This window comes from Heterocephalus glaber, unplaced genomic scaffold, assembly GCF_053883595.1.
Source record: "Heterocephalus glaber isolate CG9 unplaced genomic scaffold, H.glaber_assembly_v1.0 deba00000676, whole genome shotgun sequence".
Classification (NCBI taxonomy): domain Eukaryota; kingdom Metazoa; phylum Chordata; class Mammalia; order Rodentia; family Bathyergidae; genus Heterocephalus; species Heterocephalus glaber.
The window spans coordinates 26,004,353-26,021,055 of NW_028258156.1; the positions used below are offsets into that span (position 1 = coordinate 26,004,353).

The window sequence follows — 16,703 nt, forward strand, 5'->3', positions numbered from 1 at the left end:
TTGAGCAGCAGGAGGCAAAACCACTGAGCTAAATCCCCAGCCCCATAAGCACACATTTAGATATCTGATAACACCAGTCCCACTTCTCCTTAATTTTTCAAGTAAGTTACCTTTTGAGTTGTAATTTTATTAAACCCAGACACTAATGATTTGAAATAAAATATTGTACTTCATTCACTTTTCTGCTTACTCTTTATTAACTCTTTAAAGAATTTGCTCTTTTATTATTTTCCATTTTCTCAGTTGGTCAGCGGCTGTTGCATAAGACAGTCATATCACCTTCCTTCCATTTGGTTTCTTATTGCAGTGGCTACGGTTTTCAGAACAATGTAAAATTATAGCAAAAATAACCTTCAGTGTTCCATTAAAAGATGTTGGCTATGTGCAAGCGCAAGGACCTGAGTTCGATCCCTGGTACCAAAAAAAAAAAAAGATGTTGGCTATTACTATGAGACTACTTGTCTACTGAGTTAGTATATTTCAGGAGCAGAATTTGACTTTTGTCCTCTTTCAATGCCTAGAAAAATGACCTTTTCTTCTTCTTTGACCTTGAAATGCAAATTTCACTAAAACAGTTAGTGGAAAAGAATCGAACTTAAAAAAAAGAAGAATTGAACTTGACCTTGTTGTGTTTTCAAGAGACTGAGAGTATGTTAATGAAGCTTGGGGTGGCTACATCTATGAGTCAGTGTTGCCAGATTTTGGGCCTACGGCTATGTGGGTTCTTTAAAATGACTGAGAAGCTTTCTGTCTTCTTTCAAAAGATATTTTATGGACACAGGGGTGCTCTGGTCCTTGAAAATTTGAAAGAACAAACTTGAAGCCTCCTTTTGAGATATTTAACATTTTCATTCAAAGTATTTCACAGATATTGTGCTTCCAGATTCTCTATTTCTTCTTGGATCAAGTTCTGTAATCTCTATTTGCCAAGAAAATTCTCTGTTTAACTGGAATTGTCAGGGATATATATATATATGGATTTCTACATATTTTCTCATACAGTATTTTCAAATTTGCCATAGCTAAAGTACAGATTTACCCATTCTTAAGTCTACATGGCTCTAAAAACATTTCATTTGACTTTCTAGATGTCTCTGTATTTTGTAAAAGGTTTCAGATTTATTCACCAAGTCTGCTCTTCAGTTGATTTACCTTGATTTCTATTTCTTTGGTCATCCTAGCACTTGGGTTCCCTTCACAAAGAATACTTTGTTGGATTTTAAACTCCATATACAAGTGTCACAAAAATGTTACCCTTTTTTTCCTTAAACACCTTCAACATCATGGGTTCCTTATCATGATTTGTAATTACATAGTCACTGGTGTGACTAGCGCATCCCCTCCACTAACTGCGTATTCCACAAGGGCAGACATTGTGTATGTGTTGCTGGCCACTGACACAGGCTACAGCACAGGCAGCACTGTTTGTTGGAAGAATCGAGGGGAAACTCCCCTCGCCCCAGCACCAGGGCGCACAGATGCTTACCAGCCCCACTAGCAGCCTGTGGCGGGTGTCCTCCTCCTGCAGGAGGGGTGCTAGCCTTGGCTCTGGAATCAAACAGAACAGAGTCACAGGGTGGCTTCCAGAGAGTGGACTGAGGAAAGAGGCTTCCCTTCTGCATCGCTGGGAAGACGTAACCCTTTCCATAGCTCAGCGTGACCCAGTCCTACAAGCCCAGTTTAGGTGACACAGACAGAGCCATCACGCAAAAAGGAAAAGACTGAGAAAGAAAGAGAACGAGGAACCCAATCCCCAGCACCAGTAGGTTCTGGCCTCAACGTCTCCTCAGTATGGAAACTCGCCGCAAAGAACCTCTGCTTCCTGGAGACAGGGCCCAGGCCTCTCAGCCCAAGGCTGCCAGGACTGAGGCCCGGTGAGACTCATGGAGTCAGGGATTAGAAAAGACTGGCTCTTTTCTGCTTTCTGAGCTGATGGTTCAGTGACCTTGGGAGTCACCAAGCTGAGGGCCGCAGTCAGTGCCTGAGGCGAATGAAACTACTCGGCTAAGGCTGAGGTAGAAAGGTACAGGAAGGTCAAACCAGGTCACTGTCACGGTGCACTGGGCTGTGCACGTAGCTGTGAGGCGTGAAGTTACACACTAGCTCAGCTGGTCTCCATTACAGCCCCCAGCATACACCCAAGACATCCACGCCCATGAAACAGAAATGTGTGCAGAAATATAGGACAACCTTCGTCGGGCATAATGGAAAGCACTGTCCGCCTGGACAGACCCAGCTCCCCGTCCTGTTACCCCTGGCTAAGTCCCAATTGTCAAGCCCTAAATAACCCATCTGTCCCCACTCAGGCCTCTTCCAACCTCCCTCGAACCCTGCCATCCCTACTCCTTCCCCATCCTTCTGACCCCAAGCCCAGAAGGAACAGGATGCCTGTGGCTTGGTTTACAAATGTGTTCCTGTTCCTCCCTCACAGGCTAAGGATGGAGCAGCCACTTCCGGCACCCCACGTGCACGCACCTGTGCTAGCTGCTCCTGCATAGCCCCACTGGCCCTCTTTCCCTACACTAGCCCTGAGGTGGCCAATTTGCCCAGCATCACACGGGCATCGAGACAGCTCTGGACCGGAGCCCACTTCTCCCTGGCTCCTGAGCCCGGCTCTTCCTCCAGAACTGCCCTGCTCCCCTAGAGGCGCCTCATTTTGGCACCTGAGGACCTAGCCCAGTGCAAGCCAAGTGTTAACCACAACGAATGGCACACACAAGTCAAAGGGCCTGTGTGATGAGACAGCTGGAGAGCAGCAGCCCCGTGCCAGGGGAACTGCCAAAGGGCATCCAGCGGGCACAGCCAGAGGGCATGTGAGTCACATCAGCCCCAGAGGACAAACCAGGAAAGCCAAAGGCCCAACTCCCAGGGACTGAGCACATCTAGCAGCTGTCCCTGAAGGCACCAGTGCCAGGACAGCCTAGAAATGGTTGCGTGGTCAGTGAAACAAGGTGATACTAAAGGGCGCTGCCTTCATCACACCACTGCTAGTGATTTCCTTGCCAACCCAGAGCAGCAGGGAGAACAGTGTTACAGACAAAACACTGAAAACAGGAGGCCTTAAAACAGGACTTCTCTTACCCAAATGCCTTGCTTCAACATTAGAAATCACCCTAGAAAGAAATTAGCAATGTTATTCACAGGCAGCACTGGGTTTTTTGGGGGGTTTGTTTTTATTTTTTTAAATGAAGCTACAACACTACGCAAAGATATCCTCCTTAAAAGAAAACAGAAAGGAAAAAAAAAACACTGCAGAAACTGCTCTCAGGCTTCCGGAAAACCTCAAAAACTTTAATTAATGTAGCAAAAGCCACATTAGGCAATCATAAAATCTTAAAACCCGTTAACGCCAACAATGGCAATTAATTTAGAACAACTGCATTCTCAGTTATTGGAAATAATGAGGGCAGGAAATAGAACAGAGGTTGGAGTAGGGCCTGCTCTGTTAGCACTCTGAGGTGACTCATCCACCCCAAAATATGCTTTCAAAATAAGAGCAGGCTCTCTGGCCCACTAACTGTTCTATTTTGTTTTATTCAACCTACTCCCTGTCCTTGTCCTCAGAAGTGCTCATTTATACATCCTCCACCCCTGGGCACAAGTCTGGAAGGCTTCACACAGAAGATTTTCCCACTAGAACAAATCCAGAATGGGGCCCAAGAAGCTGCACTTACGAGCTGCAGTCCCATCGTGCTGAGAATATGTAGCTGAAGTAAGCAACTGCCACAAAAAGAAGCCAACAGGGTCAAAGAGAACCATCTCACAGATACAAGAAGCCTTCATTTTACTTACTTTACTGCACTGTGGAGAATGTTCCTCACATACACTGTGGGCCTTCTTTTTCCTGTTTCCTAGGAGTGAGAACATGTCAGGGTGTGGCACATGAAGGTTCTGTGGGTGGCTTTCGTACATCAAGGACACAATGCAACATAGCTAAGAGTTTCAGAAAGAAAAATACATACTTTCCAGGTCATCAGAAGACCCAGATGTTTTTACAAAAAAAAAAAAAAAAAAGTAAATGTTTATTCTAAAGCAAGAACAGACTTGCAGAAGTTACAAGTCAACTATACAACAACACATGCCAGATACAGTAATGTTACAGAGACCCCCTCATCCCTGCTCCCACCCCCCCAGGGTGTGTGTCTCACATAGCTGGACTAAAGCATCACATCGGGAAGCTGACACTGGCACAACGTGTGTGCACGTGCGTGGTTCTGTGTCATCTTTTCCCGCGTGTAGCTTCCTGTCCCCCAGCGTACCACAACCAGGACTCTCCCAGGCCCCCCAGATCTCCCGGTGCCCCTGTATGTCAGTCCCACCCACCTCCTACCCCTAACCTCCGCTCACTTGGGGACACCGGGATTTTTAAATCAGTTTCCATGCGGGTGACCCAGCACACGGCGGGGACGTGGATAGTAATCACGCTTCCACTGTGACCTTGCTGAGTGTCGCTTAACCTCTCTGGACTCGGGGTCCTGGTGGTGGCCCTGCAGGGCCCCGGGAGGTGTGTGGTGACAGCAGACAATGCAGCAACGGGAAGCGCGGTGACCGGGAAGCATGGCGCCCACCTGTGACCAGACCGTTGGACTCCGCAGCCTCTGTCCCCAGCACCCTTGTAACTCGGCGACCAGGTTGTGCCACTCCCTCCAGACCACGCTGTTGGTGTAGCGCGAGGGTGGCGTGGCGTACTTGACGTGCTCTAGGTTGGAGTTCAGCTTTTCCCAGTAGCCCTGAAAGCTGTGGACCTGGAGGGATAAGACCATCAGCGACTGGAGCAGCAGCCCCGTGCCACACACGGCCCAGCGAGGACCCGCGGCCTCTCTGCCACAGCTCCAGGTGGCAGTGTTCTGGAGTGTACACTTTGTCCTTCACTCCCACCCCTTTGTAATAGAGGAACCGCTGCTCTCCCCCACACAGGACGTCCCTGGGGGAGGGGCTCCTCCCCCAGGGACACATGTTCCTGACTTAGGTGATGCCAACAGTGCCATGTTCAGTCCGAGGACACTCACACAAGCAAAGCGCGCTTACATTCCTGCTGAGCTTGTTCACGATTTCCAAGGGTATTTTTCAAACCATAGGAATCACAAAGAGGATAAAATGGAGTTCATATTCAGCTGTCAAGTACTCCCACAGAATCAGCTGGCCTTCCAGGCTTTGAATTATTCCTAACTGCACTACCCTGGAGCAAGACTGTGCCCATCTGACTGGTTCCTAATAATAAAAATGCAGCACTAATGTGTTTAATGTTGAAGTATATACGGACACAGATCGGTTTCCCAATCAAGGAAGATGGATTTATGATGCATTCTTTCTCGCCAAAGTTTGTATTGTGTTTATAAGGGACTTGACTTATGTCATGGGTGGTTGTAAAACACCTGATGGGCTTGGATGAACTGGAAGAAAATGAGAGAACTTAAATAAAATATATCTCATTTAAGAAAAGTGCTCTAATGTTAAATAACACAGTGTTATCTGGGCTGGGGATTTAGCCCAGTGGTTCCACCACCTGCCTCGAAAGTGCAAGGTCCCATGTTCGATCCCAGGTACCCCCCCCCAAAAAAAACAGTGTTATCCAATTTTTTATTGAAAAAAGTAGTCACAGTTGGATTGAACCTGATTTCAGGGTATCAGTAAAGTGAGTTGTGATATTTTAAAACATGTTGTTTCAGAAATCTACAATGCCCACCCACCCCAAGCCCCTTCTCCTGGAGACAGGAAAGACTTTAATCAGTGAAGCAGGAGCCACTCTGGGCAACTGTAGTCTCCAGAACTAAGGCAGTGTGGTTTCCAGGGGAAATGGGAACACTGGCCCTGGGCCTGACCCCCCTCTTGACTTCCCTTGCTCATTTCTTTAAAACTATTAGTAGTAGTACTTATTTATAATGAATATAGCTCTACTCACCCTTTGTTTCTTCCTTGTATAGAAAAGAAAAAAAGTACATAAAGACCCTTGCAGACATTTGGCTTGATCACATCCCTGACCTGAAATCCCCACCACTTTCCTGCTGTCCCACATGGGGACTCACTGGACCACCAGGGCCCAAAGCTGTAGTTGGGGTTGTAGTGCCATCTAGTGGCCACTTGGCCACACGCCTTGCCTGTCCCAGCCCCATAGTGCCACTGATTCCTAGGCCAGGGCAGGGCAGGGAAGGTCGACCTGTTGTCTGGCCTGATCCCCTCTGCCAAATGTTGCCAAGAGGACAGAGGACTTCATTGATACTATGATTCCTAAAAAAAGTCCTTGCAAACTACCTGCCATCTCCCTCTTGTCCATTTAAAGACTACCTCTCCTTACAACCTTTGTCAGCTGAGAATAAAGGCAGAAATCAGACTTCCCAAGAGACCACAGCAGGCTCTGGAGGGCTGAGAGACCTGCTGGCTGTCCAGACGTGGAGGGTGTCATCATATGAGCCTCGCCTGGGGACAGAATCTACACCTTATACAAGATTTTCAAAGGACTTCACGGCCTAATGTACTTCAAACCCACTGAGTTAGAAGAGGTCCTGAATTCAAAACAAGACAAAAATTAAAACTTACATTGAGGTATGAAACACTGTTATCCAGAGCCCCAGAAACATTCCCTGTGTACCAACAGGTCTTTTGGGGAGGTCACTGGTCTACTAAAATACCTATAGCATCTTCCAGAAATGAAGAGAGGACAGAGGAAAAACAGCTCATGTATACACCACTATCTGGCATCAACTAAGTAAGTGATGAAATTTTTAAGTGACGAAAATAAAAACATCACTGTAAACTGAAAAGTCTGGAGGCCTGGGAAATAGACATGGCCCAGGGGATAGATAAGGATTTGAGCAAGTGACAGATAAGAGGATTTCCGTGTGGGGCTCAGAGTGTGAGCAAAGCCTGAGAAACCAGAATGTGGATTCTGGGTTTAGATAAAAGGCAAACCATTGGAGAGAACAGAGCGACCCTCCAACAGTGTTCATTCCCTGCTGCCTCCTCCTGCGTGAGAGTCCCAGCCGCAGGGCCCAGTCTTTCTACTGAGATCCACTGCCCAGAGATTTAATTGGTTTGCAGTGTGGCCCGAGCCTCAGGAGTTGTAGTTTCCTCAGCTGATCCTTGTGTTCAGCCAGGGCCAACAATGCTGCTTGAGCAAATCCAAGTAGCTGTGGTCACCCTCCTGCGTAAGCCAACCTCTGCCTATGGGATAATGGAGATCCAGCTCCTGAAAGGCCTGTGATGCTTTAGAAACAGGGGATGCAGGTGAAGAGCAGGTCAGGGCCCAGCTCTGAGGGATCCCAAATGCCAAGGGGTCACCAGTACACTCAATCCAGAAAGTTAAAGTAGCTTCCACAGAGACTTTTAGATATCATGGCCTAGAATGGAGGGGATGGGAGGGAAGGGAGTAGATCCTATGGGCCCAGGCACAGCACCTCGCCTCTGTGCTGGAGGTGGCCTGGGAGCACAGATGCCACTGCGGGTCAGCTGGCACTGGGGCAGTGGGGCCACACTGAGCACTGCTCCTTTCGAGAACAACGACAACACAGACTGAAGGCCACCAGCCCATGGAGCACATCACCAGGTACTTGAAAAGAGTGCGCTTTATAAGGAAAAAATTCTCTGAATTTAGCTCCTCCTGGAAGACTGGGATTAGGTGTGGAGATCAGATGGGAAGAGCGAGGCCTCACTGGCCTCCTCGGTGAGCACTGAGGAGAAAGAGGGCGTGCAAGCGTGCTAACATGCTGCAGGGAAAGTAGAAACACCGGAGGGTAAGTTGTTTACCTGGAGGAGTGCAGAGGAGGGAGGGAGACAGGTGAGTCCTGTGAACTCCAACTGCTCATGCCCGGGTCCGAGTGAATAAAGCCAAGGTGCAGCAGTCCTTTGGGGCTCCATATCCAAGGGAGAAACAGGAGCCTACTGGCCCCCAGATTTTAACTTGTTTGTGTCTATTTTTCACCTTTGTCACCCCTTGGCCAGGTTTGAGCTCATCTCATAGGCTGCTTCCTACAGTTAAGGACAATCAGCTCCTTGGGGAATGACCCAGGAGCATTTTTCTGCACAAAAGGGCATGTTAGCTTTTTCTCTGGAAAGAAGAATTATCCTTAAGTCTTCTCGAGAAATAATCTCATTTTGTCTCTCAGGATGCCGGAAACAATTGCCAAATGCAGCCCACCACAAACATTAACTGAAAAGAGAGACCCGTGGGTTTGATAAAGGGAACCGTTTCCGCTTTCTGCCTTGGACAACTAACTGATCCAGACAAAAGACAACTTGAAGCCCTGTGGCACTGGCTCATCTGCAAATTATTGTCAGGAATAAACATCTTCCTTTCTTTTCTAAAAGGCCTTCTGGCTTGGGTTCTACTTCTGAGTAATTGGCAGCATTGGAGGGAGGGAGGCAGGACAGAGTAAGCTCTTATCCTGGACGCCAGGACACATGCAGCAGAGCTAAAGCGTCCATCTAGTCTGGCTCCTCCACAGAGCCCATCTTTATATCCGCTTTTACAGCCCAGAGCAACACCATAACCCACTAACTAGCATGGACTGAATAAAATAGGAAATGTCTATGTGCTGGGTGTGGTGCCACTGCCTGTAATCCTGACACCTGGGGAGGCTGGGGGAATGCAAATTCAAGTCTAGTTCACTTTAGCAACTTAATGAGACCCTGTCTCAAGACTTTTTAATTTTTTAAAAGTCTGAAGATGTAGTTCAGTGCAAAGATCTTGATTTTATTCCCCAGTACCAGAAAGAGAGACAGACAACGTGAGCGCTAAGCCTCTACAGCAGGCACGTGCTGCACAGACAGTTTGCATTCCTGGGGCGAACGCTGCAGATTCAAGGTCTGAGTATAAATGGACTTCCTCCGCCTCTCCCAATAGCTAGCAGAAAAAGGCTCTCTTGCCCAGCTGGAGGTTCTGTTAGCCATTTTTTTAATGGCCTGGATTTTGATAACTCATCACCAACTATGGCTCTAAACTTCTGGCTTGCGTGAGTCATGCTGAATGAAGAGGAACTGTCTTGAGCCACATATAAACACCACAATGTAGTTAACGTGTATAAGGAACAAAACGATTTATCTTACAAAACACACAAATCCGAGTTTACTCGTTAAATGAGAAGACTGGCATCTGCTTAGTAACAATAAACGCCTGTTCTCTGCGCGCACACGTGGCCGGGCTGCGATCCTGTTCTCTGTGATCGTGGCGTTTTACCACGGTGCAGGCGGTGCGGTCGGTACCTCACTGCGCCCCCTGCACGTCCCCGCGTCCCCCGTTCCCCAGCCCCTCGCAGTCCGCACTGAAGCACAGCAGAATCCAGTCGTGAAAAAAGCGCTAGGCTAGGAGCCAGGGCTCTCACGGGGCCGCCTCCCTGGCCAGCCAGGCCCGTGCAAGCCCCGGGCTGAACGCGCGTGTCTCACCACTCCCCGCACCCCTGGCTTTCTCGGGCCTGCGCCCTGAGAGCCAGTTCTCGGCCTTAAAACCTAAACACGCCGCTAACCAGAACCATGAAGAGGCGCCGCACAGCCTCACGGCCGTCCCAGAAAGACAAAGCAACCCAGCTCTACAGACAGCACGGGGCGAGCCTCTGCTAAGAGGAAGGTTTCTTTGCAGCACCGTAAAACGGTGACTTACAATGTTAATTGAGCTTACTATAAACTCACTGTCCCCAAAACAGGTGCAAGCTGAACTTTGGAAAAATCGATTATTTCTCACTGTCTTAGTTACTTTTCTCATCGCTGAGACTAAATACCCGACATCCAAAGTTAAGGGAGGAAAGGTTTATTTAGCCCATTGTGTAGAGGTTCCAGCCTGTACTCAGCTGGCTCCAAGGCAGGGCCGTGTGGCAGAAGAAACAGCTCACAGAGACTGACAGAAGGGACAAAGCAACCAGGGACCTTAACAGCGTCTTCTTGCCCCTTTTATCTTATCCAGGCTACTTAGGGTGGTCAGCACTCACACCCTTCATCCTAGCGCCCTAGAGTGTAGCACGGCACACGAATCAATCACACGCTCTAGATCGAGCCATCTCTGAAAAGCCCCACCTCAGAGGGCGGGAGTCTTGGGAGACATCTAGACACAGCCTAACACTTGGTAACCAACTGACATTTCAACAATGCTACATCATTGCAACAGCTCTAATTGTTAAACATTGTAAGCTATTGCATTACAGATTGTGCTGATACTTTGTATTTCTAACACATCTTTTATTTAAGTAATATTACCTGTCTTTACTGAGGAAGGTGGAGGAAAATAAAATGTCCATTGGGCTTCCCTTTAAGCAATTAATCAAACTCATGTCCTGCCTAAATAAAACAGTTAAGAGAAGCAGCGTACAATGTCCCCTAACAGACACTCCCAGGGGCACCCCACATTCCCAGTGTTAGCCCTTCTGGCTTGGCCGTCTCTGGGCAGCTTCTTGGTCTCTAAACAAGTGATTAAGTGTGCTAAAGATATCTGGTTTTAAAAAATACTTTGGTAAAAACTACCCCATTTGTCCACTTGTAGCATGCTCATTCTTTCATATTTGAGTAAGTTATTGTTTCTTTTTTTAAGAAATCTCTACTTCCTGTGGCTAATTTTGATGGTTTCTGTTCTCACTATAAAATCAAGGACAATTTTTAACCTTTTATGAAAGTTGCTACTTCCCTAGAGCAAAGCATAGTTCACAAAGGGATAAAATTGTTCTTAGGAAAGATACGCTTGATGATATTTCATGTGAAGCATGGGCCTTGTTTCAGTATTTTTAAATTATTTCAAGAACAATTTATAAAGAGAGGAAGTCCTGTCTTTCACGTGACAATCTTCTAATTTAAATGGTTTATTCCACCCCTACATGTTCATATATGGCTCAGTTGATTCTGGTAGTTACAACAAAATACCTTACACTGGCAGCTCATAAACAACAGGCATTCATTTCTCGTAGTCCTTGAGAGTAGCAGGCCCAAGACCGAGGCACTGGCAAACCCTAACCGGCCCTCTTGTCACTGTAATATCCCGTGACAGAAGGGACAAGGGGGGGGGGGGCGCCTCCTTTTTTTTTGGTACCAGGGATCGAACTCGGGACCTTGTGCTTGCAAGGCAGGCAGCGGAACCACCGAGCTAAATCCCCGGCCCTTGAGGGGCTGTCTTATAAGACACTAATCCCAATCATGAGATCCCTGCCCTTTCGAATTAATCACCTCCCAAAGTCACTGCCTCCTAGAACCATCGCCTTGGGGATTAGGACTTTCAGGTACAAATTCAGGGGAACATGAAGATTCGGGTGGTAGCAATACATTAAAACACCTGTGAAGCGCTCTGCCCCACTCCAAAGTGATCTGCAAGAACAGCAGGGGGCGCTGCTACTATAGTTGCCCTTCCTTCCTGGGCTCTGTACCACATGAGGCCAGGCTGAACCAGGCTCCATGGACCTCGGGAGAGCCCGGCAGCCAGCACCCACTCTCCAGGCAACAGTGGTTCAGCCAGGGGGACAGAGCCCGCTCCTGTCAGGTAAGCAGGGCAGGACAGGGAGAGACAGAGGCTGTCGGTCGCTCATAGAATACCTAAGCTGGGATTTAGGGAGGGGAAAGTGAGCCAAAGGCAAAGGCAAGGCGGTGGTGCAGAGAGCGTTGTGACGCAGGCAGAGACAGGCTGGGAGCTCTCAGGGCCATGTGCTCTGTGGACAAGAAGGCACCGAAGGCAGCCTCCAGTGCTGAACGGCTGCGGGGCTGGTCGGGCCGGCCACAGCAGAGTGAGGACCATCCTGTCCCAACTCCAAGGCCGGTCCCAGCAGCACATCTCTGCCTCCCCAATGGACCATGTCTCTGCGGGGAAGGCTGGACAGACAGCCGCTGTCCTGCAGAGCTATAAGCACACAGGCACACATGGAGCCCCCAAGAGCCCCCAAACCTGGATGGGAATGGTACTGGGAAGCAGCATCCGTGCAGCCAATGCTGAAGATGATTCCAGGTCAGGCGAAAAAGCAAGGAGAGAGACAGGGAATGTCAAAGGAGGAAAAGCAGAGGCCGTAAAGCGAGCACGCGCACATGCACACACACACGGTGCAAAACTAAGTCCTAGGCAAAGCAATATGGCATTCCTAGCATGAGCCAGGGCGTGACAAATTTAAGAGGACCATGCCATCACTCCTTCACAACTAATTTTTTAGATAACCACTGTGTTTGTACCAGCACAGTGTTGGTAAAGTTATAGTCAAATTGGTAAACTCATAAATCCCTTGTAATGGCCTAAATTACCACAATCTCTGTTGTGTATCAATTTGGCAATAAGCAACAAAAGCTATAAAAATTGTCATAGTCTTTTCCCCAGTGATAGTCCTGGCAATTCGCCTTAAGGTAATTAATTAAAGCAGAACTGCATGTATAAACATATTTCCTGAAACATTTTTAATAGCAAAAAAAATAATAAATGGTATCTAGTGATAAACCAAATATCCAAAAACAGATTCACTAAATGAAATGAGATAGCACCCAGTGGAACCCTGTTAGAAATCATATTTACGTGGCAACACAAAAACTGTTTGTGATATGCTATCGTTCGTAATATTTATGAAAAACATCTCTGGATGAGCCACTACCAGCTAACCTATGTGCTATGACAAAGACCAAAGGAAATGGGGAAAACAGTCAACGCCTGAGAAACTGTAGAGCTGTACCTGGCACGTTTCGGCTTTTACCACTCTCTTCCCTAGTTGGTTGTTCGTCCGTTAAACACATTAGGGTTTGCTAGAACTACAGGTAAAGACAATGAAGGGAGAGGAGAGAGTCTCCACATAGCCGCCTTTAGCTATTAATGAAGCCTCCTTCCCCTGCCTCTTCCGGCCTTAGCAGGGCTTCCCTGTGGTCCTCCACCTCCGCCTAGCGACAGCTGGCCAGGGCATCCCCAAGGGACAGCTCTTAGGACCAAAGCCAGGGCCACGGACGCCAGCCCCGAGCCAGCGCTCTCGCGCCCCTGGGCCCCACCGTGGCCGCAGACACCCCGTCTTCCCCCTCCGCCCTACCCCGCAGCTGAGATTTCCGGCCCGCACCAGCCGCGATGGCGATCGCACGCGCGAGGCAGGCAGGCGCAGGCGCGCCAAGAAGAACAGAGAGACTTGAAAGAGGCGCTGAGCGACTCCCTCCCGGGTGGAGCTCCCCACTCCAGCCTCTAGGAGCCTCTGAGCCCGCAGGCTGCACAGACTAATTAACAGCCCCGCTGAGTGAGCAGGAAGGAGGGGCTCAGAAGTTCAGGGGGCCCCGGGCGGGGACTGAGCGGTTTCAAGGTTGGAGACGGCGTCAGTCAGTCCGTGCACATTTTGGGGGAGGGACTAGAGAAGCTGAAACGGCTCCCGGCTATCTGAAGAGAATTCACAGCCACTCCTGCTGTATCGGTGTGAGGCACAGTGACAAGTATTAGCTGCACCCGGTTTTAGTTGAGCCCTGTATGTCCTCCTGTCTGTGGGGACTTCTCTTCAGAGCACCCCGAAGGCTGCGGCGACACCGTCCCCGGCGCCCACTGCAGTCCCCGTCGGAACCACTGGGGGCAGCAGAGGTTTAGTCACAGGGGGCTGTGCCCTCCTCACTGTAAGCGATTTACCTTCATCAGAGGCAGGGGGATCTCTTCTGTCACAAGGGTTATTCCAGGAATTTCCTGTGGAGGGAAAGCAAAACACAACAGCTCAGCACGTCAACCGCCACTCGTTCCGGCCTTCAGGAAGCGTTTTCTCTGTACACAGGAGCTGAAGACAGCTTCCAGCCGCTAACCTCGCCTTTAAATAAACTTGGAGTATATAAATAGCACAGCCTATCTCTTGCCTTGAGAAGGGAAATAGCCTTTAAATAATTGTTGACAGAGTCCGGAAAGGAACAGAGACGATTACGATGAAGAAATTCGGGGCGAACACTGTATTTTTTACACATTTTTGTTTAAGAACAAATGAGGCAAATTCCATTTGCACCATCTAATTGGGTAATGAACAGGCGATGTTCCCTTATCTGAATTTGCCCCTCTCTCTCTCCCTTACATGCAGCGTAGTCAGCCCATGCCTCATTAGACAGGGCCAGAGCTAATAGGGTCGTTATGTAACTTGAATGGAAACTTTTCTCAGCAAATCGTCCAGCAGGATTTCGGAGAGAAGAGCTCTCCGTAATGTCTCTGCAGCTCTCATGCCACAGCCAAGCCAAAATGCTGTGTGACCGGTGCGCATTCATACAGAAATTTCAAAGGCTCCACGTCAAAAATGTCCTGTACTCACTGTTACTTTGGAAACAGTGTCTCTATGCCAGCTATATAATTAGCTTTTCATCTGGTCAATTCAGACCTCTTCCCTCAAAAAAAGCAAACGCTGTATGAGAAAATAATTTAGGAAATGCTGTCTAAAAATAGGAATTGGGTTTTGTTTAGAGTTTAAATGACCTGGCTTTTGCTGACATAAAGGATCCAGGGGGAGGCATCACAGCAATAGAGAGAGAAAAAAATTCAGAACATTTGAGCAACTGAGCTTTCCATGTGACAGCAGAAAGCCTGTGATAAGAACCTGTGTGCTGCTCCCATCTGGCTCAAGGGCAGGGGACCCCACAAACAGCACTACAGCTGGAGGTTGGGAAGGCATTTCTAAAACAGATATAAGAGTGGCTTTTTAAAATAGCTATAACTGTTTCCAAAGCACAATTCAAGACTGTCTAGGCATGAGGGCGCCATATTTTCTAGAATCTTTTAAAAAATCCAAGTCAGCTGTTTCCCATTTGGAAGTGTGCACTGAATGTTTTTCCACTGTGGGAAGTTTTTAGATTAAGGTAGTAGCAATGATGGATTAGAGAAAAGTAAATGATTTACATCATTTCTAAAGAGAAGTATAAAGTCACAGAACTTCAGAATTAAAGAGGCCTTTTAGGTAACCTATTCCAACCGCAAGGAGTTTTAAAGTAACATGGTAAACCCCAAACTACACCTGGTAGGAGGAGATTAGACCTGTGGGTTTCTTGCATTGTTCTCCGTGTGGGACTTCCTGGTGTTGCTCCATGTGTGTGTTCACAGTGGCTCCTGTACCCCAGAGTCTTCAGAAAGGCAAACGTGAAGCCCCACCAGTGAGGATAATGCCCTCATCCAATGTCCACCTAGTGCATGCCATCACTCACGGGACCCTGGAGACAGTGGCCCCAGGCCTGTCCCCTGGACATTGAGCACAGGACAGCCAGGCAGTGGGTACTGAGGGGAGGGAGCTGAGGTGCTCATTTCCTGAGCCCAGAGGGTGAAACCTGCAGGCTTCCTGCCGCATAACCACAGAGTCTGCACTACATTCACCAGTGTGCTCTTAAAGAAGGGAGAGCTCAGGTCTCTCCTCTGTGACCCTAAAGTGACTTTCATTATGGTAACTCTGCTGGGAGGAGACCAGGAAGGAGTCTCATGGAGACTCTGCTCAGACACACCAAAAATTGAGAAATTAATCGTGCTTCCTATGTCCTTTTAAAGGACTATATGTAGACACAGTCTAAATACAAAATAGTCAAATTTACCCTACTACATACGTGTCCTATGCCTGTGTTACCTAAATTAAATTTCTTGTACTAAATTCATTTTTGATACAACTTCTACCTCGAGACTAAGCCCGTACTTCCATGATCTGAATGGGAAAGAAGATGCAAAATCTTTTTCAGGCACAAGCTTTGCAGTTTCCCCTTGCTAGTCCAGCAAAGCTCAGTTTACCACACGGCATCCAAGAGAAAGACACAGTGTTTTAGCTCAGATCTTCCTAATTTAAGAGGAAAGAATTCAGAGGGACAGGAATAAGAGGTGAGATGGAGCAAGTTTGCCAAGATTGCTGACTTATTGATTTTGAAGTTCTTACTACACATTTTCTTTGAGGCAGAGAAAGGGGGTCATGAATGTCCTGATCTACCAAGTATGACTGCAGTGGTCTGGCTGGTTTTTTATTTATATAAAACTAATAAATACTTTAATTCACTCTAGTCAATAAAAAATAAAAATTAAAATCTTGTTTTATAAAAATCCCATAAAAGAGGTTTAGTTCTTCCTGGTAGGAAAAAGTAAAAAAATTCCTTTACCTTCTCCTTCAGTCCTTCTGCTTTATACCAATACTTCCGGCCAATAGCTAGTATACACAACTGGTTTAGTTTCTCCTCCAAAAAGTGTTTCAGATTCAGGATTTATTTTTCAGATTTTGGAATATTTTCACACACATGGTGAGATACCTTAGGGACAGGACCTAAATCTAAATATAAAATTCATCTGTTTCAGGTAGACCTTGCAGACATAGCCTGAAGGTGATTTTATACACTATCTTTAGTGCACCTTCCTCTTAAATTAGGAAGAGCTGAGCTAAAATGCTGTCCCTCTGCTCTTGAATGTGGTATGGTCAGATCAGGCATGGAATTTTCCACTTGGGGCACCATGTTGGTGCTCAAAAAGTTTCAGATTTTAGAACGTTCAGATTTCAGATTTTCAAATTAAGCATGCTCAATTTTACTAGAAAATTCCAGCTCAGTTCCTTATCAATCAAAACAGAAATAAAATTACAAGCTCTGTCCCTTGTCCCACAACTGGGGATCAGTTTTCACTGCATGCTGAATACAAACTGTGAACTCACTGAGTCCCAAGTGAGCACCGAAGAATACTGCAGAAGCATGTCCATGTTACTCGTCTCTGGATACACGCTCCAATATGAAGAAGCTGGGTAGATTTTGAAAGAGTAAAAAGATGCAATTTAATAAGAATAAAGAAACTGAGGGTATAATTCAAACAAATC

General features: G+C 47.3%; 1 protein-coding gene across 6 annotated transcripts in view; it reads right to left on the reverse strand.

The window, feature by feature from the left end:
- Gsap (gamma-secretase activating protein) overlaps positions 1-16,703 on the reverse strand; it is a 74,354-nt gene that overhangs the window by 15,654 nt on the left and 41,997 nt on the right. For all 6 annotated transcript variants that reach the window (XR_002392999.2, XM_087206538.1, XM_013070337.3 and 3 more), the window contains 6 exons: positions 16,545-16,627; positions 13,535-13,588; positions 4,569-4,745; positions 3,793-3,851; positions 3,082-3,113; positions 1,487-1,548 (listed from right to left, as the gene is read on the reverse strand). Coding sequence is in view for 5 of the 6 variants with exons in the window: in XM_087206538.1 (XP_087062664.1) it covers positions 1,487-1,548; positions 3,082-3,113; positions 3,793-3,851; positions 4,569-4,745; positions 13,535-13,588; positions 16,545-16,627 (467 nt within the window). In the remaining variant the exon portion in view is untranslated. The remainder of the gene's footprint in view (positions 1-1,486; positions 1,549-3,081; positions 3,114-3,792; positions 3,852-4,568; positions 4,746-13,534; positions 13,589-16,544; positions 16,628-16,703) is intronic.